The sequence below is a fragment of the Falco rusticolus genome, chromosome 13, assembly GCF_015220075.1.
Source record: "Falco rusticolus isolate bFalRus1 chromosome 13, bFalRus1.pri, whole genome shotgun sequence".
Classification (NCBI taxonomy): Eukaryota; Metazoa; Chordata; class Aves; order Falconiformes; family Falconidae; genus Falco; species Falco rusticolus.
The window spans coordinates 1731980-1753529 of record NC_051199.1 but is presented as its reverse complement, the minus strand read 5'-3'; the positions used below and the strand labels follow the sequence as shown (position 1 = coordinate 1753529).

The 21550-nt window shown below is 48.8% G+C and overlaps 2 protein-coding genes across 6 annotated transcripts; both read right to left on the bottom strand.

Annotated features, from left to right (window-relative positions):
- Positions 1 to 1272: 1272 nt before the first annotated feature.
- On the bottom strand, positions 1273 to 10813 carry D2HGDH (D-2-hydroxyglutarate dehydrogenase). 3 transcript variants are annotated; one of them, XM_037406613.1, is made up of 9 exons: positions 10742 to 10813; positions 10209 to 10266; positions 8464 to 8603; positions 7576 to 7769; positions 6331 to 6499; positions 5210 to 5353; positions 4648 to 4790; positions 3681 to 3846; positions 1273 to 1688 (listed from the first exon to the last, which is right to left on the bottom strand). In XM_037406613.1, exons 2-9 carry the CDS (start codon positions 10250 to 10252, stop codon positions 1414 to 1416), a joined length of 1275 nt encoding a protein of 424 aa, XP_037262510.1. In that variant the 5' UTR covers positions 10253 to 10266; positions 10742 to 10813; the 3' UTR covers positions 1273 to 1413. The 3 variants fall into 3 exon arrangements, with proteins under 3 accessions (XP_037262510.1, XP_037262511.1, XP_037262512.1); XM_037406614.1 differs by lacking the exon at positions 8464 to 8603 and having other exon boundaries at positions 10735 to 10751; XM_037406615.1 differs by lacking the exons at positions 10209 to 10266; positions 10742 to 10813 and having other exon boundaries at positions 8447 to 8558.
- On the bottom strand, positions 8520 to 21515 carry ING5 (inhibitor of growth family member 5). 3 transcript variants are annotated; one of them, XM_037406618.1, is made up of 9 exons: positions 21384 to 21515; positions 20692 to 20763; positions 19794 to 19960; positions 18270 to 18381; positions 17206 to 17299; positions 16086 to 16221; positions 15801 to 15862; positions 14860 to 14929; positions 8520 to 8603 (listed from the first exon to the last, which is right to left on the bottom strand). In XM_037406618.1, exons 1-8 carry the CDS (start codon positions 21418 to 21420, stop codon positions 14887 to 14889), a joined length of 723 nt encoding a protein of 240 aa, XP_037262515.1. In that variant the 5' UTR covers positions 21421 to 21515; the 3' UTR covers positions 8520 to 8603; positions 14860 to 14886. The 3 variants fall into 3 exon arrangements, with proteins under 3 accessions (XP_037262515.1, XP_037262514.1, XP_037262513.1); XM_037406617.1 differs by lacking the exon at positions 8520 to 8603 and adding an exon at positions 11589 to 13734; XM_037406616.1 differs by lacking the exon at positions 8520 to 8603 and having other exon boundaries at positions 11589 to 14929.
- Positions 21516 to 21550: the final 35 nt, after the last annotated feature.

The window sequence follows — 21550 nt, the reverse complement described above, 5'->3', positions numbered from 1 at the left end:
GGAGAACCAAGCAGGATCCTGAGTCAAAAAGATCTTTCTGTAATGCTCAGTGACTCCTAAGAGGTATAGAAAACATGCCCAAACAACCCTTATCCCCCCACAAGTGTCCCTGGCCAGACCATATGGACACGCAGCACAGGTGACACATGCTTGTGACAGGGCACACAAAAGTGATGAAAGGATCAACATGAGTAAAACCATTCTATTTTAAAAATAAGGTCATGTACTGATTTCTGATACATACCTACACCACCTTTCCTTCTCTTACCTTCCCTCTTGAGTAAGCCTATTTTTTTTCAATGCCTCTTTTGCAGTCATGGACCTTCCTGAAGGCCGGACAGGCCGATTTTATTTTCCTGATTGTTGCCAGATCTTCCAAGCTGCTTTTGTGTAACAGCTGCCTGAATTATTCTGTGGCCTCACCAACCCAGGCAGGGTGCTGGATGTGGGCAGCAGCCTGCCCGCTGGCCAGGGAACCTCAGAACCACCTCTGGCAGGGTAAGGCAGGAAGGTGAATTAGTACTGGCATGCACGGAAATCCCTCCTGCCTTAGTGCACCACACGCAAAGTGTGGGGAAACCTCTGGGTGATTTTTACGTCGCTGTCATTACCTCCACCCCACCTCACCTAGGTTGCTGGTTGGGAGGGATACAGATTTTACATAGGTCTGTAAATCATTAGAATAACGGCTCTTGCCCTCCACGAAAGCAAATCAAGACTTGCTGTCAAGAACCAACTGGAGGACAAGGAAGCAGGAAACAACGGCTGACCCTGCCAGACAGGTGTCCTGGGGTCCCTCCCCTCAGCCTGGCTGCTGGGGTTTCCCCTCCCATTGATGCTCTCCACAAGTTAGGTCTCCAGGCACTGTCTCTTCTCTGGCCAGTCCTTCCACATGGGACACCACCCCCACTGCCTAATGGGGACAGCCTGCAGGTAGCATCACTGAACAGGCCATACCCTGACGCTGTTGTGGGCTTTTCGACAAGCATATTAGATCAAAACAAGAAAGGGAGAGCAATATTGGATATGTCAGTATAGCATCCACAGGTTCCTCTCCTGTGCCTCTGATGCTTCACTTGGACACCTCAAGTGAGGAAATGCCTCCTCTGGCTGGTGTCACTTCGCTAATAAATCAGAGCAAACTAAGGGGGAAGAGCTGGAATATCCACACACGCTATCCGTGCGCTTGGTTTCAGTGTTCAGACCAAATAGGAAACCCACATGGTCAAAACCAGTAATGCGTTCTTCAGAAAGAGCAGGCACCCCTGAAAAGAGGATCCACGTTCCTTTATTTGTTCCATCACACTAAAGAAATAAAACAAGGAGCAGTCCACGTGCTCGCTTGATCCATCAGCTGAAGTACAGTTACTGAGCTAGAGATGCCATCTTCCCACGACGGCATCTGCTTGTTTCTCAGTGCGTGTTGCTCTCTGAACTGGTGGGCAGAGTCTTGTAGGGATTGAGGATCCCCTTGGGGTCTAACATGGCTTTGAAACGCTGCATTAGAAAGATCGCCTCGTTGGATTTGCTGTAATGAATGTACTGCTTTTTCTTGAAGCCCAGTCCGTGCTCTGCGCTGATACTACCCTTGTGCCTTGCAGTCCACTCATAGACATACGGCTCAATGGCATCCAGCAGGAAATGGCTGTAGGACTCTGCTGTGATGTTCAAGTGCAAGTTTCCATCTCCTGGAAGAAAACATCGCAGAGGTGGGTCTGCAAGAAAAGCTCAGTAGCCCTGCAATGGAGACTCATTACTGCCTCCTCCACGGACGCAAACAACAGTGCCTTTGTTAGTCTCCAGACTGCGAAAAAGGACAAGTTCACTGTCCTTCTACAAACACCAGCCTCTCCATGCACAAATAATTCAAATGGGATCTTTGTTTTTCCATGCTTTCAGTACAATACTTGAGGAAGTGTTCCCAGTTAAGCTACTTTCAAATTCCCACTCTTGTGATTTTAAAATTCGAACTGTGCTGCATTAATTATTGCCCCACTACCGAGATGGCATGCTGAAGACTGCCGCAATGGTATTTCATAATGATCATTAGATTTTAATATGGCCCTTCATCACTTTCTCTCCCTGTTATGTTTGTGCAATGTTCTAAACGCACTTTGGCACCGCATCAACAGAAACAAAGCAAGCAGAACATTTTCTCCTTTTGCTACTTGCATGTGATGGCATTCAATTAAGCCCATAGTTGTTGGGTATTCAGGAGAGAAAACACACAAAGATAAACACAAGTTACTCATTTTCACTCCAGAACCTCTTTCTGCACCCCAGCAAACCCTCGCAGTATGCAGCTTGATACTCAATAGCAAGAGCTACTACAGGCAGCATTTGTTATGCAGTCTTCCAGATCATCTCAAATCAAGCGTGCTGAAGTGTGTTCTGGGGTTTTTTTGTGTGTGTTTTTTAGTTTAAAACAGAATAGCTCTGCTAAGCTTACCTGCTTGCAAAACCAAATTAGTTTCAAAGCATTCTGACCAACGTACTGTTTTTTAGGTGCATTACCTTTATTACTCTCTTTTGGAGGGTTACCGGCTCAGAAAAATTGTTTTCCAACAGAACTAATAACTTTGGACAAGCTAGGTGTTTATCTACCAAATGTGTCTAAGTACATTAATTGAATTGATGGTCCAATTAAACAACCTGCATACTTAAATAGAAAGTACAGAGCTTCTTGCTGGTTTTGGCTGGGATTGAGTTACATTTCTTCATAGCAGCTGGGATGGGGCTGTGCTTTGGGTTTGTGCTGAGGACACTGCTGGTCACACAGGGACGTTGGTTACTGCTGAGTGTCGCCTACACAGAGCCAAGGTCTCTTCTGCCCCTCACCCCACAGCGAGCAGGCTGGGGGGCACAGGGAGTTGGGGAGGGGACACAGCCGGGACAGCTGACCCCAGGCATATCCCATACCCTATGGCATCGTGCTCAGCATGTAAAGCTGAGGTAAGGAGGAGAAAGGAGAGGACATTCGGAGTGATGGCATTTGTCTTGCCAAGACACCATTATGCATGATGGAGCCCTGCTGTCCTGGGGATGGCTGAACACCTGCCTGCCCATGGGAAGCGGGGAATGGATTTGTTTTGCTTTGCTCGAGTGCACGGCTTTTGCTTTACCTATTGAACTGTCTTTGTCTCAGCCCACGTTTTCTCACTTTACCCTTCCAGTTCTCTCCCCCATTCTGCAGGTGGGGAGCAAGCGAGTGCCTGGGATGGGCTCTGTAACCAGCTGGGGTTAAACCAGGGGTCCTCAAACTACGGCCCGCGGGCTGGGTATGGCCCCCCAACGTCCTCAATCCAGCCCCTGGTATTTACAGAACCCCCCCGCCGGGGGCTGTGGGGGGGAAACCAAGCAGCCGCAGATGGCCTCTTGCCCCTTCATCTGCGCGCCGGCCCCCTGTTTAGAAAGTTTGAGGACCCCTAGGTTAAACCATGACGAGGATACAAATGACCAGTTCAGTGCCTGGCTGGCCAGCAACCTGCCATTAATATATGGAATACAGGCTGAAAGCAATCACAAAGATCCTTATGCACCCTCCTCTTCTGGCAGCTGTCGGCTATTTAGTCTATGCTGCTCACTGATCTAAAAACCACCTTTAGAACTACTAGGAAGCTGCACAGCAAAACCTGGAGCACAAAAGAGCAATCACATCCTTTCCCAGCATCCACGCTTACCCAAGTGGCCGTAGCCCACCACGTTTTTGGCACTCTGGCCCAGCCGAGCCCTCATGTCCATCACGAGATCATACAGCTTTCCCACAGGGAGAGAGATGTCGTACTTGTAGACATAGCCATCGTGAGTCAGGGCCTCTGTAATCCTCTCCCGCAGGCTCCACAGTGTCTGATGAATCAAAGATCAAAGAAATCCAAATAAACCAAGTCCCTCTTGAGTTCCATGCTTTGTGGCATGGAGGGAAAACCAGCCTTGATTCTTTGCATATAACATCAACTTCTGATTTCCCTCGACACCCTCTGCCTCTCGGAAGCTAGTAATAATGCTTTGCTGGCAGCATCGTACAGTCAAGTGACATGCCGTATCTTCAAGCTTGACAGTACCCCAGAGAAAAAGAACACGGGCATGGGCATCCTCTCCAAAGCTGTTCTGGCTTTCCCAAGAAGTGAGGACATGCCTCCTCTACTGATCTGCAAGGGTTGGTTTGGGAACCAGAGCTGGAAGAACCACGGGTCACTGTAAGAGACCCACGTTCTCTGGGCAGACAGAAATCACTGTCCTTTTCACTGAGACACTGTGTCTGTCTTGCTCGCCAGCACCAGCACCTCTGGCTCCAGCACCGCTGTCAGGCTGGCCTACACGACTTTGCCTGAAAACTGTCGAAACCAGAAGCTGAGTTGTCAGTGAGCAATTTGGGTCCTACCCCAGCGACTACTGGAAGATGCAATTCATTACTCTGGTCTTTTTAAAAGGGGAAACAGCCACTGAAACCCCAAATACTCAGGCCTTCTGGGAAGAGCCAGCAGCGGTAAGTACCCTCTCAGCATTCTTACTCAATATGCCAAATAAGCTACCACATCACTCAAGGACGTTTACACTAGACATCAATCTGACCATTTTCTTATTAAAAATTCAAATCCAAGTGGAGAATCATGTCAAAGATTTGCACAAGAGGAAATGATGACTTGCCTTTATTTTCTTAGCATCCATTGCCACAGTTCCATCAGCGACCAAACCAGAAGTCATGGCCTGCTCTAGGAAGTTGTTCAATTTGTCTGCATCATGGGTTGAGTCGGAGCCTGAAGTTTCAATCAAAACGTAAAAAGGGCTGCCTGAAAGTGAGAAAGAACAGAATAAGCAGATGCTCTGGGGTAAAAGCACAGCAATTTAGCACACATTCTGGAGCTTTTCCCAAGCTTGGCACATTTCATGAGGTCACTACTGCCCAGATTTCTCTGGTGCCAGGTGGAAGGGCAGCTCAATTGGCAATCTTTGATCTGTAGGGCACTTCACTCACATGCTCTATCCTTCACCTTGCCACCACTTTTCAGAAAACCAGCAGTTTTGCGGGAACAAGCCGAACTAGAAAATCTTATCTTTAAAGGCTTCCACCAAACCTGATTGGAACTGAATACTGGGTACAAAAACTGTGAGGTATGCCCACACGCTCCTTGACATGTATACAGAAAATCAGGCTAAAAATCCCCAAGCAGTACAATGCCTCTTTCTACGGCATGAATTACACTGGTACCTGTCAATGGGTTGGACAATTTGAGATGTCTCTCCACCAGTTCCATGCACTTCTCATCCATGAACTCACAGGCAGACAGGATCTCTCCCAGCATGGCTCTGCTGGTTGTAAATGTTTCCAGAACCTTAGCGAAACTCTGACACCCTTCAGACAGAACACAGACAGGAATCAGGAACAAAAAACAGCCCCGCAAAACCTTATAAAAAGTTTTAAGACATTTATCAGGCTTCAAGTCATCTTTCCCATCTCCAGAAGATGTAAACTGCTAGCCTGCGTGGGTTCAGATCAGTAATTCCTGTAAGTTTGAGCTGGGAAAGGTTTCAGAGCAGAAGGATATAGCAATTAGGTTTTGCTGTGGCAAAGACCTCTTGAACCCTCTTAAGGCAGCTCATACCAAAACGTCTGTCCCACCCTCAGATGGCAGCCCAAGAGAAATTTAAAGGCTGCTGTGAGAGTCCGGGCAAATTCTGGAGTCCACTGCACATATTCCACAGGTCTGTCAGCATTTGGAGTCTACTTATGCCCTCCTAGGAGTTTGGCTCTCCGCTCTTAAGGCCACATCTGATATGAGCAAGCTGTGCAAGAAGCCCTGCTAACCCTGGAGGCTGCCGAGAAAAACACCAGCCCCAGCGAAGGTCCCCACCACCAGCTCTGTTGGAAGCCCCAGCAGGGGGGCACGCACTGAGGCTCACTGAGAAGCAGCTTTTGAGCACCTGTGCCTGGCCGATGCAGACCCCGAGCTGCAGACCTGACTTCCCAGCCTCACCTTGTCACTGCGGACTCGCGCGGCTGCAGTGTCACCAGCCCTGCCCTGCCCTGCCCACCTAGCCCAGGCGCTGTCAGACGGCTCAGCGAGGGCACTGCCCTGCCTGCCTCTTCATCCTGCCAAGCTCCTGGCTCCCCTTCCCTCGCAGGGCAACCCTGGCAAGTGCTTTACACATTTACACCACAGATACGAGACACACGCACAGGTATTTTAACGTACAGCACCGTAACACCTCTCACCAACAAGCCGATGCCGGCAGCCTAGCTCAGCCGGCTGCCCTGTGCTCGCTCCTCCCCATTCCTGTTCCCTTCCCAGCCTCCGAGTTCACTGTGAAATGATTAGTATCAGCCCCTACCTAGGAATGCCAGATTCACAGCCTTAGGTTTCTGAGGACAGAGTATGGAGACAGCAGTGATAACCCCCAAGGTCCCCTCAGATCCGATGAAAAGCTGCTTCAAATCATAGCCAGTGTTGTCTTTGCGCAGAGATGTCAAGCAGTCCAGAATCGAGCCGTCAGCCAGCACCTGACATACACAGAACAGAGAGACCCAGTCAAAGCACCTGTGGGAATCTGCTGGCATAAGCTTGTCGACTACCGAGCTGATGAAAAGCTGCCGCTAGCTTCGAGCGGCGGACACCGGCTGCAGCCCATTCCCACAGTCTTGTCACTGTTCTCCATTCCCAGCTCTTCCTCCTCTCTATAACCTACCCGAATCTTCCCCCAAAGTTTTCTGCTGCTTTTTTTTTTACAGTGCTGTTTGCACATCTTCTAGCAGGACAAGTAATAACAGAAGACCTAGATCGCTCTGCTTTTCTTACCAGTGGTGGAGAAGACAAGCCATTCTTTGCAGCCCTAGCTCCCATTATTCAACGGAAACAAGGAACAATATTTGAAACAGTGAACACGGTTAACCAGAATGAAGTAAGCTCTCCACCACCTGAGCCTTAAATCAAGGCTGAATGTCTCCAAGACATGCTATTGAAGGCTGTTTCAACACTAGAGGGGCTAACCTGAGAGACAAAAGCTCCCTTTCTGGGCCTACACAATAAAACCAAACTAGGCTTTTGCTACCTACCCGACTTATTTCCTATTAGCTCCCTGCTCCCAAGACCCAAGATCTCTCAGAACCACCAATCCCGGCCTTCACACACTGAGGCACAGGCCTGTAGGGCAGAAGCAGGCTGAGGAACAGCAGAGACTCTAGGAGAACGCCAGCAGCCACTGGAAGAGCATGCTGCAGGATGGATTTCACAGTGCCTTCCAGAGATTCACTGCTCCACAGAGAACCAACCTCATGCAGGTAACTTGGGATCATCAGATCTCTCCCTAACTTCTTTTCACTGCTCTGGATTAGAAAACCACCTAATATCTCTTCTGCCAGTAAGGACGAAGCTGGGAACCGTGGTAGCAATAACAGATGCTACACACGTGAAGACACTTGTTGACCCTTCTCCAAAGAGCCAAACAATGGAAAGTTACGAGTGGAAGTCTTGCGAGGAACTCATCTGTGTAACGGACAGCTAAGGGCTACAACAGCAGGAAACAGTAAGGAGTAAAGGTTTAAACACCAAAGGGACCTGCCAGGTACCGCTGCCTTACCACTTCCAGTCCTAGCACTGTCCCTCGGAGAGAGCCGTATCTCAAGAGCCGTAAGCCTCCAGCATTTGTGGCCACATTGCCACCGATGTGACAGCTACCTTTCGCTCCCAAGTCCAGTGGCATGATAAACCCCTGATCCTCCAAGTACTCGTTGAGTTTCTCTAAGATGCAGCCAGCTTGGCACACAAGGATCCCTGAAACGTAAACATCCTGCTACAAGCTGATGCCCAAGAAGAAGGTGCCTCCTCAAGAGGCAGGATAAGTACAAGCAGACACAACCACCTGTTCCTCCAAAACTTTCTGGGATTCAGTTTAAAGGCACAAGATGTTTGTGCCTGCTGCAGGGCATTGTCCTACCCCTCCTCAAGCCTAGGGGAGCTGGGCCATTGCCTTACTATCTGCTCTTCCACAACTCTGGACTGGCAAAACATTAAATATTTTTCTCAGTCTCTCTCTCTCTCTCTCTTCCCCCCCACCCCCCCTTTGTTTTAAGAACTGAAATACCAGTCTGATTCCTAAATCTCCAAACCCAAACAACTTCTAAGTTTCCCCCACCCTCTTCCCTCTGCTAGTGTAGTTATCAGGTGCCTTCTTCAACACTGTCATTCTGCTCCACATGCTGGGTTTCTCATTTAATTTAGGAACAGGTAACAGGAAGACCATGTTTCTCTTCCCTCTTTCTGGCACCAGATGTATTTTTCTATCTGCTACTGTTATAATCTTAGGATTACATTAGCAGCAGAAGCCTGGATGAAACAAACCTCTGATGCCCCCCTTATGATGATGCTGGGCTGAACCTTGCTGGTCCTATAGTTACCAGTTCCCAGGAAAATGGCTGGCCTAGGGCCTGGGGCTCGCTTCTGTGCCTCACCTCTCTACAATATTTACCAGACACCTTGTCAAAGCTGATGATCTTGTTCATGAGAGCAGTGGAGAGAATGATCTCGTCAAAGACAGGTACGCTGCCCCCAACAAGGCCTGTGTTACCCCCCTGTGGGTTCACTGCCAGGTTCCTCTCATAGCAGTACCTGGAAGAAAAAAGGTTTCTGAAGTCTTATGCATTTTAAGGCCATAATCCAGTCTATGAGAAGAGTTTCACTTCCATGTGGATGTCTACTGTTGCGACAGTGCTCACCACTCCCTAAAATTAAGCAGTGTTTAGCCTAAAGACTGAATTGATACAAAGGGACAGCGTCACTGCAAAAGCGAGAAAGCACAGCTTACTAAACTCAGCCCGGCGCTGAGCAAAGGAACAAACCCTTGGGGCTACCCCTGTGCGCATCTACAGATTTGCCCCACAACAAATCTGGAAACAACCACTCACTCTGTTCACACATAAGCTATTTATACAGCAATCTCTGTTAACAACCTGGTTTCCTCAGCGGGCTCTGACAAGATAACCAGCTCTGGCAGTGCTTTAAGACATTACTGCCCTCCTCCTCCCCTCAAGAAATTAATGCCCTGCAAGCAATGAAGCACGTGCATCAATGCCTCAGCTGCTTCACCGCCCAGCCTGCCATATCCCTGCAAAGCAGCACCCATCGCGTCCTCTCCAAACTCACAGAAGTTATTGCACAACGGATGGCACAAAGCCGTGCTGCACCAGCAGTTACCGCAGAAGCCCTGACTTTACTGTGCTCTAAATCCCCCACTTTAACAGGAGTTAAAGTGGGGGAACTTTAACTTTAACCCACTAGGAGCAGGTTCATACAGCTTGCAGCTCTCAGGCAAAACAGCCGTCCTGCATACTGATGCTCACCTGGAGCTGCGCTCGCACCAGCGAACCAGGGAAGCCTTTTTACCGCGGACTAAACATTAACTCCTCAAACTGCTGAATTCTGGCCTAACCTTCTTTACCTTTTCAGCAAGACTTTCCCAAATCCTTCAGCACAACTGTTCCCCTTGAGCACTGGTACAGTGTCTAATTTTGACAATTCCGTAGAGCAGAAAAGTCATCGATAATGAATCCACTTGCTTATTTCTCCCCACCTCCGTTTCTCTCCCCCACACTACGTGCTCTTCAGACCCTTCTACTCAAAGACATCAACGCTGATTTCAGAAGTCTGCTGCTGCCCACTTAGCCTTTGCAAGGACAACCGGCCAGGAAAGATTAATTCTATTTTGTAAAACAAATTATAAGTTCAGCCTTTGTTTCTGCCTGACGCTGACATGATACCACCACCCCAGAGAAGCCGAGGGCCAGGGAGAGCGCTGGGCCTCGGGAATACAAGGCACAGGTGGGAGTGCCTTTGCCTTGAAAAGTTCCAGCTCCCTAAGTGACAACACACCTAGCGAGGAACTTGTGTTTTTTTCAGATGAGCCACACTGCCTACCCACTGGTACACACGTACCCCTGGACTAGCAACAGCAGCAGCGTCTCCTGTTGCAGGGAGCAGCTGGAACAAGAGGCATGTCAGGAAGCAGCGGGCAGCCCGAGGGCACCGGGGATATAAAGAGCAGAAGGCAGAGCTGAAGCCACCAGAGCTCCACCACAAGGCAAGCAGTCAAGAAGAAACCACCTCCATTAATTCCAGTGCTTGAGCAAACAGCATCTGAACAGCTAGAAGTTCCCTTCGCCTTCCAGAGCATCCCTAACCCCCCCGCCAAAGCCCAGCAGAAGAGGTGCTCGTTACCTGAGCACTTGGGACACCTCTGCTGTTGTCTGCGGCTTCAACATCAGCTTGCTACAGCCTGCAATGAAAGCAAGGGGCTCACAGGGCAAGTTGTGGGCTCTGCAGAGCTCGGGAAGAGAAAAGCTGGTAAAGCATCGTGTCCAAAACACCACCACCCCCGCCGCGCGCAGGGCGGCGGCGTTTAAACACTTGTAAAACAAACATTTTCAACAGCGGCCTTCCCCTTAAAGCACTGTGAACACTGCTTGCACAGGTCGGCCTGGCTGGCAGCAGGGCGGCGTGGAAGGTTCTAGGCCTCTGACACCTGACAAAAGCAACAGAAAACGCACGCTTGTTCTCCGCAGTTCAGCCAAAACCGTGACCTGAATCAACTTGTTTCAGGGAAAAAAATGATTAGTGTGTTAAAAGGGCTTAGATTTATTTTTTTGTTTAATGCAAGCCTGAAAGACGGCCGGTGGCAGGTAAGGTCCCCCACGGGGAGCTCCCCGCGCCCGCGGACGGGACACCCCGGCCCGGCCCCGCTCACCCCGCACCGAGCGCAGCCAGTCCACGTTGAACGGCGCCAGCTGCTCCGCGTCCGTCACGGCGCGGCCCGGCACCAGGCGCTCGAAGGCGGCCAGGTCGCGGCCGGACAGGGCGCGGAACGGGCGCCGCCGCACGCCGTACCGGGGGCCCGTCAGCGTCACCTCCCGGCGCCGGGGGGCGGCTGCCGGCGACGTCCCCTCGCCCCGCGGCCGCGCCGCCCCCCGCGGCCACAGCAGCGGCGCCGCCGGGGCAGCCGCACCGCCGTGCCGGGCCGGCGTCCCCCCGGGGCGGCCCGTCAGCCCCCGCAGCCGCGCCCAGCCGCCGCCGAGCCCGCGGGGCAGCGCCGCCAGCCCCATGGCCGCCCGCACCCGCGCAAGCCCGGCCCGCGCCCCGCCCCGCCCCCGCAGGGCCCCGCCCCGCCTCGCGAGCGGCACCGGGCGGGCCGCTCGGCGTGTCGCAGCCGCCCGGGCACGGACACCCCGGCGGCGGGCGGGCCCAGCGCCTCGGCCAGCCGCTCCCGCAGCCGGCACCCGGCAGCCCCAGGCACCCCCCGGGCGGCCATGGGGGCGGGCAGCTCCAGCCCAACCGCTGCGCGCCCGGCCGCGCCGCCCGCGGCCTCCGCGGGGCCCTCGGCGCACGACGCATGTGCCCCGCGCCACAGCGCCCCCTGGCGGCAGGAGGCCGCCGCAGCGCCCCCCGGCCCCGCGGCACAGCCGCCCCCGCGGGTCCCGCAGCACGGCCCCCCCCCGCGTCCCGCAGCCGCCGTGGGTCCCGCAGCCCCGGCACGGCCCCCACGGCGCAGCCACCCCCGCCCCGTACCCACCAGCACTCCTGCGGCACCACAGCACGCTCCCGTACGTCTTTGTTCCCAAAAATACTTTATTTATAACAATATATCCATCATCTATAACATGATCCAAAAATACAGATATACATTTTTACTTTACATTCCTTTTTTTTTAATAAAAAGATTTATATTCTCTTCCATTAACAAAGGGAACATAGATCTAATTCATTTAAAAAATAGAACAATCAGGTTAAAGTCGTTTTCACCTCCAGTTTGGATGAGCTGGGATAAAGCTGAACCCACAGGGTACGCGCTCAGGCGTCCCGACAATCTTTAGTGGAACATTCCTTTACATATCACAGTCTTGTTCACCCTTCTCCATGAAAGTATATTTAACACTGTACATTCAAAATTCAGGAGAAAGATTTAAATCCTTTAGTAAGCAAAAAAAGGCTACTGGTATTTGTCTATAAGGGGTTTTACAAAAAATCTCTAAAGCCAGGCGTGAGCGGCCAGGAGATGCTCTCGAACCGTCAGAGCCCCTGCGCTGGTATCTGAGCAGGAGAGTTTATTGCTGGTATTGCATGTCAGATGTTCCGACATGTCACAGACCTTGCGCTGTGAGTATGTTGTGCCTCACGCTATTCACAATTCCTAGCAAACTACCTTTCTTTTTGGGGCCGATGCTAACATCCAGAGTTTATTTTTCTTTTTTCTTTGCTGGTTGAAAAGGAAAATGTCTGCTCTTCCCAGCCCCAGAAAGCACGTGCTAACAAACTGCGTTTTGCTGTCCTACCTGAACATCATTCCTGAGCTGAGGGCAGTCAGCTTTACACCGACTCATCGTTAGCTGCACACTTCCATGCTTCCCAGAGAGGTGCAGTGGAATTTTGAGCACGTTTCAAATCAAATGCTTAATCTACGGACATACCACTACTAATAATGCCAGGGGAGGGGCAAGTAAGGAAAAAAAAAAAAAAAAAAAGTCCTATACAATACCATTGGACGGAAGGGGGAAATAAAACCTGAAATGGCATCAACATTTAGGCGTCAGGACGCAGTAAGGCTCCTGCATTACTCCAGTGTAGCACGTCAACGAGGTACAGGTCTCGCTCACTGGTTACAGAATTACAGGCTGGCTCATGAGGTATCACAATTAAATTTGCTCTCAGGAGGAGAGGTGGAAAGAAAAAGAGGGCTGACTACGTCTAAGGTCAGGTTCGTAGGATTGTGCTTTTCCTCCTCTTTCCCTCCAGCAATCTGCTTTTCATTTGTCTGCTGGCTTTCCGGGTGCTATTACAACAGCAACAGTGACAAACATGCATCACTCCTATTGACTATGGAAACTTCAGATACAATGCAGGGAGTGATGCAATGTAGCCGAGACAGGAGCAGTATCACACTTTAAATGGTAGGACTCTGGAGACAGGTTGATTTGTTGTGGGGTTTTTTTCCATAGCAGATGCAATAAACCAAAATGTTCACAGAAGAGCTGTCTCGGTATCAAGAGGTTTTTTTTACGTCAGTCTTGACATACCTGCAGCATCTACAAAGCCCAGCAGAGCAAAGCAGGGAAGCAAAACTGGCAAGAGCTGTGTTCTACTTTCTTTCATTGCAAAATACAAGCAAGAGGGTCAGTATAACAAGGAAAAATCTTTTTTTTTCTTAGAAAAAAAATGCCAAAATCTGAACAGAAGCCGTTTTTTTCTGCTCTTTATTCAGACTGTTTTTACAGCAGAAGAAAAGCTTATCTGGAAGTTTCTCAATGCCTTTCCAGCAGTCTATACCAACAGCTCCTGCACAATGGTATGCAAAGTAGTTCACAGCTCTGCCACCAACAGCCATCAGGGATCACAGCAGCAAAGTTCATGAACCCTGGTGCCTGATGCTGCAGGAGGTTTTGGTTTGGGGCTTCCCCCCCCCACACTCTCCACCAGCATCTTTTATTGTAGGCGGGAAAGCCCCATAATGCAGCAGATATATATGGAGACAAGAGCGATCTCTGCTCTTCCCTCAGCTTCTGCATCCACTATAACTCGGGGGAAGGAAAAAACCCAACCATAAAGACTTTTTTTTTTTTCCCTACTCCCGAGTTCCTTCTCTTCCTTCTGCTGCATCGACTGACACTGCGACGACAGCAAGGATCAGCAAGGATTCACATTCATAATCTGAAACGCAGCTTAAAGAAGTCAAGAACATGCAAATGTACCCTAGCTAAAAAAACAAGACAAGAAGTTGTATTGAAACATTCTGCTGACTGGCTTTCAACAGCAGTGCTTCACAGCAAACACTATTCAGCACCCCCCCAAGCTATCAGATGGCTGCCTTTCAGCTTTGCCACACCACCATGGGAATCTACATTGTCCTTAGGGAGCCTTTGCCCTAAAGTCTGTTTGCCTGATTTACCCCAGACAACCACAAATAACAAAAATCAGGCCTTCATCTTATTTTATGAATAAATCCGACCTTCTATCTCTATAAAAATACTGTAGGTTTCATCTTCACAGTAAGGTACTTTAAAGGATCTTCAGAGAAATGGAAACAGCCAGGAAAGGTAATGCCCTCCCTCAGTATTACTGTCACTAACAAACATTGCAGGACAATTCCTTTGCTATTTAAAGGTTATCTCCCCAAAAGAGAAACCTTTTCTAGAAGGAGGTGAAAAGTGAAATGGTTTGCTTCCCTTAAGGTTCATGTGAATGGGGACAAGGATCAAGTAAAATGAAGGCAGTGCAAAGGTGGACAGAAGAAACTCCCCAAAACAGGTGGGCTCTTACCTCTCTCCCACCCCTGCCCTGTCGAAACTAAGCACAGCACTTGGCTTTGAGGAAGCAGACAGTGGAAACAGCCAGCTAGCTTTCCTGTTCCTTTCTGTACCACAAAGCTGCACAACAAATGGACTTTGCCCCTAAACAATGGGGCCTACTTCTTTCATGCAGGCCGCATCAGAGAAAATTCCCTGCTCTCTGCCACACCAAGCTCCAGGCCTAAACTATTCCGATGACGGTGATGCACCACGCTGAGGATACAGGTATGTCATTTTCCTGCAATGCCTTATGTAGTTTCAGACTCCTATAAACTAGCAGAGACTACAGCTACTGGCTGCCCTAGCACTTCATAGTAACACCAATTTCAGTGCTGTGCCAAGTGTAACATAAATAAAATCCCTGTGGCAAAAGGATTTGGGACTCCCTCCCAAAGTAATTTTCTTATGAAAGAAGAGGAATTACAACTGGCCACTGGACAATTAAATATCATACCAGAAAAAGGAGGGTAGGTTAAAAAAAAAATATCAAAGATAATATTGCAACATGAATGAATATATTAAACTCTTCTTGCCTCAGAGGATGTATTCTCCTCTACTCCTTACTTCTTTTTCTTTCTTTCCTGAACACAACGAGGACAAAACCTACAGAGAAGAACAGGCATTAATTAGTTCCTGAAGTTAACAACACACATCCCAAGAACTCTTTTTATTATTTGGGAATGAGTGGTTGAGGGGTAGTTTAAAAGCAGCCAGTTTAAGTAACTGCAATACTTTTCATTACGTGCAGCAAGGCTGGGCAAATAGGAGAGGAACTGTATCAGCTTGGCTGGGCAGAGTGTCAGAGAGGACCAGGTGGCTTCCAGGCCTCATCAGCCCCTCACAGCTATGATACACCCGATTTGTCACACAAGCTTCCTTTACAGGCCAAAGAAAAGATACACGTTTCTCCAACTCGTTCCTTTCTCTCTCTCCCATGACTGCAGTTCACTCAAGCCCGTTTCTGACAGGCACCTCGTTATTCAGATGAAAGCAGTCCATTAAATAGAAACTAAGCACGTAAGTATGTTCCAAGATGAGCACATACATACGCAACTAGAGCAGTCTTCAAACTTTGCTTCCAAAAGTAAAAAAAAAAAAAAATACACATCTCTATTTTAACCAGAGCCACAACTGTGCAACAATACAGTAAACCTGAGGTGTAACACATACACATTTACACAGGCCTTTGATCAAAACCTGCTCTGTTTATCATGCAGTTTTGCATATGCCCAGGTCCCTGTTTTGCTCCCACCAGAATTTAAGACTCTCATGGAAGCAGACCTTAGGAGGAAGGTTCCCCTTGTACTTCTCCTTTGCACAAACACTATCCCAAACCATAGAGGATGCAAACCCTCTGATGAGGAGCAAAGCTTCTCTTATCAGGGAAGGTCACAATGGTGTTTTGATTCTTACTGATTCTTGGTGAGGCAAATAGCCCCAAAAAAATCTAAAAGCTGTAGGATGTCCTGCTTACCATTTCCCTTTTGGTTTGGTGGTGAGGTCCACACAAGCAAAGTGGAACCATTCAATCGGGCACTGCAAAACAGAATGGAAAAACCAACAGAGGAGAAGCTTAGCATTTCACAAATCATACAGTGGTTTAGGTCAGAAGAGACCTTTAAAGATCACCTAGTTTAATCCCCCTGCCATGGGCATGTTACTTTCATTTTATATGATCTACTGAGCAAGTACCCCCCTGCAGATTTCACAGTGTTGTGATTTAGTGAACACCTGAAAATGAATCATCTCAAGTGCTTACATCCGAGTTGTCACAGCCAATCATTTCTCCATAGGACACCTGGTGACACAAGCAGTAGGTGGGTTCGTTGGGGTCCACTGGCATGTCTAGGACATCTGAAGGATGCACCGACAGGATGGTATCAGCAAACTCAGATCTGTGGACATGGACAGATTGACACTTTCCAGTTGCAGGCAACACTGTGTTTCCAAGACCTAAATCCCACCTGGGAAAATTAGTTTTTAACAGTATCTTCCCTAAAACACACTGACCCTGCTTTAGAGTTTAGAATACACTATCACATATTATCCAATAATTGAAATCATAAGGTAGGCCTGATCAAACACGAAACAGTAGATTGACTATAAAGGATTAAGAAAAGTAGTCATGGCACCCACGAATCAAGTAACAAAACTGACATACAGATCACTTCGGCTTGTGGACAGAAGAATCTGACTTTTGTTCCCCCCCAAATTTTTTTAATATATATTCTTCTCTCACCATCGGGTATGAGCGAACCCTCTTGCTCTGACAAGAATGCATTAAGTTGATATGTCAGTAATGATCAATGGAAACTATTTTTAGTTTTCTGCCCCCCCATTTTGCCAACCGAAAATATTAGAATCAACAGAGCACCTTTAATATAAATCAGACTGCAGAGGGGATATGCTTTCTTCCTTGCTTCACAAAAGCAAATTAGATTATTCAAGATTAACTAGGACACAATCCTTTGAAAACAATCCTCAAAATTCTCCAAGATTTCTGGAACAACAATACACCATCAGTTTTTGTCCTGATGGGGAAGTTATTCTTTTTACAATCAAAACCACAAGCAACTGTTAAAAATAGCCACATGACGAAAATCAAAGCTATTTTCTCCCTGCTTGCCAACAGCAACAGATGCTGATCTTGTCCTTCCAGTCAGAGGGCATTCCAAGCATGCTGAGCTTCCACATGCCAACAAGTCAATTAACAAAGCTGACTTGTCCTAAGCAGGACATTAATGAAAGAGAGTAAGACCAGAACACCCTAACACTGTGCACCATCCAGACATGAGTCATAAACAGGGTAACATGAGCTTGTGGAAAATTCATGAAGTGTCAAGCCAAAGTCACCAGAGCTGTGACTGGGCGTGCCTTACCCTCCTTTGAGTTTCTTTTTCTTTGGTGTATCTTCTTCAGACGTTCGCCTGCCTCGACCACGAGAGCCTTTTTTGTCTTTCTGACTTCGGCCCTCTATAAAGGAAAAAAACCCCACTGTTTCAACCTACTGGAATAGCAGAAACATCCCCAGGTACTTTTCTTTTGATGCATTTATTGGTTTGACATCCGTATTTCATGTGTAATTGAGTATGAGTGCTGATTACAAAACACATTTTTATGCCACAAATATGCCAAATTGGTAAGTAGCACTACTGAGCACCAAACTCTTGTGTTTGCAGTTTTGGCAGTTAAATCACTGCAGTACAATGCTAGTCCATAATGTTGCACAAGATATAAATAGCATTATATTTGGTTAGACATGCTGTAATTTTTTTTTTAAACTCACTATATTCTTAGACACTCAGCCAGTTAATTGGTTACTCACTAACTAATGCAACTTTTATCTCCACATCCTTGATCCACCCTTATTTCATAGTGCAAAGGCATAAAGCTCTGCTGCTGTTAACCATGTTGGAATTTCACTGTAATCACAGGAGATTTCCAGTAGACATTACAGGCACTGGTACTTTCCTTTAATTCCTAATTTCTCCTGCTGTTCTCAGCTTGATTAGTATTCAGATTCTGGTAGAAGGAGGAAAAAAGGCCAATCTTCTCTTCTCAGAAAGAGCTTAGAACTTACACGGTAACTGATCAAGCCTGAAACTGAGACTGTTACACTCGAGAGCTATAAGAACATCAGTTCTGTTTTGTTACAGTTAGTTCCCCCTCGGCCAGCACCCTCCTTACCACCAGTAACCATGGGCCACCTCAGCATGATCTTGGCAAGCAGAGGCAGCAAGTCAGATCCCAGCACTACATTTTTCTTCATCTATTTATTGCCCACCAGAACACTGTGAATACTTGAAGAGCATTAAAAACAAGTGAAGAAGTACATTATTGTGTAATTCTTCCTCCAGAAATAACAGCCTACTTTCTATCTTAGCCCTTCTGGTTAGATGACCTCAGTGCTGGAAAACACTGTCAAATGTAAAAATTTACGCACTTTTCAGGCTTCGAGATCCAGGGGTTTCAAAGTCACTGCCTTCCAGTTTATCTTTCAGATCTGCTTCAAACCTTGCCAAGTCTGCATCCAGCCGGCGGATATGCTTATCCACCTGCACAGAACAGGAAACCATAAACTGATTAAAAAAAAAAAAATTAACAAAACCAGGAAGGTCTAATAACTTGGCTGTCATTGGCACGAACAGGAGTAGAGTACGCTACTTGAGAGCAAGGCATGAAAAGGGTACCAAACTGGAAAAAGGGAAATGGTACACACAAAGGGAGTTAAGGTGGAGAGAAAAAAACAATAGGCAAAAGCAAGAGGACCCAATCCCTCTACAAAGAGAAAGGAAGGAAAAGGGAGGTGGCATAAAGGACAGTCAAAGCAACTCAAACTAACGGTTTGCAGAACAAAACAAGACAATGAGAGATATTAAAAAATAATTGGTTTTTCTTGCAATTTTCAAAATACATTATTCAACTACTGTCCGTAAAATGTGTTGAGTGTGAGATCATGTCTATTTTTACTGGTATTGCACTGGCATCATATTTGAAGGAATTTAGTAAAAAATACAGGCTTCTTGCTGACTATCTCCAGTACCAAGTCAACACATGTAACTTGTACCACCCTGGCTGCAATAATGTGGTTTACAGACAGAGAAGTAGCAAAGGTATGTTAAGCCATCACCCCCAAACTGTGTTGCTGCAATACCTAGTCATCACATTAGTTATCTAGGACACTTTTCAACTCCCGTGAAACAATTTCCTTTTCTGCAGCATTTGATGGCAATAAAACATCCTGCAGCTGCAGCAGTAGCAGAACCCAAAGCATCTCTAGAAGCTGGACAAAACACATCAAGTATACTCAAAAGGATTCCCCCCACTCAAATTTTATCTAGGGGATAAAATACAAAGAGAGAAGAATTATTCAAGGGACAGCTAAATGGACACAGGTGTAGGTGCCAAAGAAGAAAAAAGGGGAAAGCTGCATCTTAAGAAATGAGATTTTCCCATCAGGTCCATACAACCAGAATGGTGGAACTGACGGGTCTGCTTTCTTTTGTCATTTGGAAGCCAAGGTAATCGAGCAGACTTTCTTCCATTCCTCCACAACACAGTATTGAAGGTGACTTCAAAAATGTTACTTATGACGAAGACCAGACCTAAATAAATTATCAGGTGACAAGAAAGCTGCTAGGGAGGAGGGAGCTGGGTAAATTTACCGGCACTTTTACACAGCAGAGAGGTACTTCCAAGCAAGCAACTCCAAGTGGGATAAACTAACTCTTCACCAGAAGAGAAGCCTACTAGACACAAAACCTGGTAACACAAAAGGAGGCTTTCTGGGGATGGCAACATTAAGAAAAGTAAGCTTAAGGACTAGTCATTTGTTTCAGTAGGATATCTAAGCAAAACAGAAACGTCAGGGAAAACAGATGCTGTGGAAGGGTCTTCCACATCCAACAGTGGCTCCATTGCAGAGTATGGCCATTTTTACAAAAGTCTCGCTGGTCGCAATCCTCACCATCTCGTACGTCTGCATGGCCAGCTGGACTTTATCATCACTGTACTCTTTACATTTGCTGTAGGCACTCTGGATTTTCTTCAGGTGTTCCACTCGCTCCTCAGGTAACATGTTCTTCACTGATTCAATGTATTCTGCTGCAAGACTGTCAATTTCTGCTTTCTTATCTGAAAAGCAAAGCATACACACACCTGAGAAAGCTGTCTGCCAAAGCAAGGTGGTTTTTTCTTGTACCTCATCGTGGTATTTAGAAGACTACTCCTGACAGTTTTTGGACTTCCCCTGATTACTTAATATATTTACCTTAATAAAAAAAAAAACCCACAACAAGTTCAAGGTAGTCACTCTTCTACACTTGCAGTGTGATTCCAGTTTCTGAAGTGTTTTACAGTTAATTCGTAGGGGGAAGGGGGAGGCACGGTTAAGATCAAAACCCAAACCCATGCATTCACAAACTTCAACCTCTCTTCCCACACACGGAACTTTGTATTTGCTGCACTGCCATTTACCATTCTAATGGTTCAAATCGAAAACCTTTAATGTGCAAACAGATACTAACACAAACCTCAAAAAAGAAAAAAAATTGATCTTGCAAGACACAGAATAGTCTACAACTCAGCAGATGTAGGATTGTGTGCAAGTAAGGTCAGCCATGGGGCCACTGGGTAAAGCGATCACACAACTACAAATTAGCACATAACTGCTGAAAAAAAATGCGAGTCCCCCGAGCTGTAGCCCTCACAGAAAAGGAACAAACGCTGCACAGCACTCCGGCCAAGGAAAAGAAAAGCAGTAGAGGGGAGACGTGCTCTCTAAAGCCGAGTCTCCGTAGGGCTCTTCCCCTTCTTCAGGTGGAGGCCCTCTCTCAGACTCTGCTTGCCAAAATACCTGAACACACCTTCAGTTCTCTGATCCAGCTCCCGCATCAGCTGGAAGTTCCTCTGCAGCTCACAGGGCAGGTTCTCGATACCTGAAACGGCAAGGCCGAGAAAGGCTGCGGCCTGCTCTGCTCACGGCAGCCCGCCCTCCTCGGCGGGGAACAGGGGCCGCCCAGCAGGGCCAGGAGCCCCCCTGGCGGGGCAGCGGCGGGGCCACCCGCAGCTACGCGCGAGGCACTGGCGCGGGGCGACGCGGGAGCGGGCCCCCCTGAGCGGGAGCGCCCCGGGAGCGCGGCCTGCGCGGTGGCGGTCACTGCCAGGCGCTGCGCTGCCCGCCGCCGTGCCGCACACGCACACGGGCCTCGGCGGGGCCGCGCACTGCGCGGGAGCCAACGCCTCCAGGGCCCGAGCCGCCCGCCGGGAGCGCTACCCGCTCCCTCCGCCCTGCGCGGCGGCGCCCGGCTGCCACAGGCCAGCCCATTACCGCGGCCCGCCAAGGCCGCCCGGCGCCGCTCCCCCGGCGCGCAGCGGTGACGCACGGCCACGGCTGATGACGCCACGCGGCACCGCCCCCCCCGCCCAGCCCGTGGCGCAGCTCTAATTCCCGCGCTGCCGCCGCCGCCCCCGCCCCGGCCCCGGCCCCGGCCCGGCCGCCCCCCCTCGCCGCCCACCCCCCCCCCAGCGCCGCGCCGCAGCCGCGCCCCGCGCTCACTGTCCAGGTAGTGCTCCAGGTACATGGCGGTCGCCATCTTGCGGCCCGCGCCCCGCCGCCGCCGCCGCTTCCCGCCGCCTGCCGGGCCCGCATGACAAGGGCCGCGGCCCCGGCCTCATCCCATATTCATGACTCGCCCAGTGCCTATTGGTCGCCGGGGACGCTCC

Excerpts from the sequence above, each read along its gene's own strand:
- D2HGDH (XM_037406613.1), bottom strand. The coding sequence starts at position 10,252 with ATGTTGAAGCCGCAGACAACAGCAGAGGTGTCCCAAGTGCTCAG. Across the intron at positions 7,770-8,463 it reads CAGCTTTGACAAGGTGTCTG|GGATCCTTGTGTGCCAAGCT; the intron begins GTAAATATTGTA and ends TTTACGTTTCAG. Across the intron at positions 4,791-5,209 it reads ATTGTCCAACCCATTGACAG|GCAGCCCTTTTTACGTTTTG; the intron begins GTACCAGTGTAA and ends TCTCACTTTCAG.
- ING5 (XM_037406618.1), bottom strand. The coding sequence starts at position 21,420 with ATGGCGACCGCCATGTACCTGGAGCACTACCTGGACA. Across the intron at positions 18,382-19,793 it reads CCATGCAGACGTACGAGATG|GTGGATAAGCATATCCGCCG; the intron begins GTGAGGATTGCG and ends TGTTCTGTGCAG. Across the intron at positions 16,222-17,205 it reads AAAAAGAAACTCAAAGGAGG|ATCTGAGTTTGCTGATACCA; the intron begins GTAAGGCACGCC and ends CCATGTCCACAG.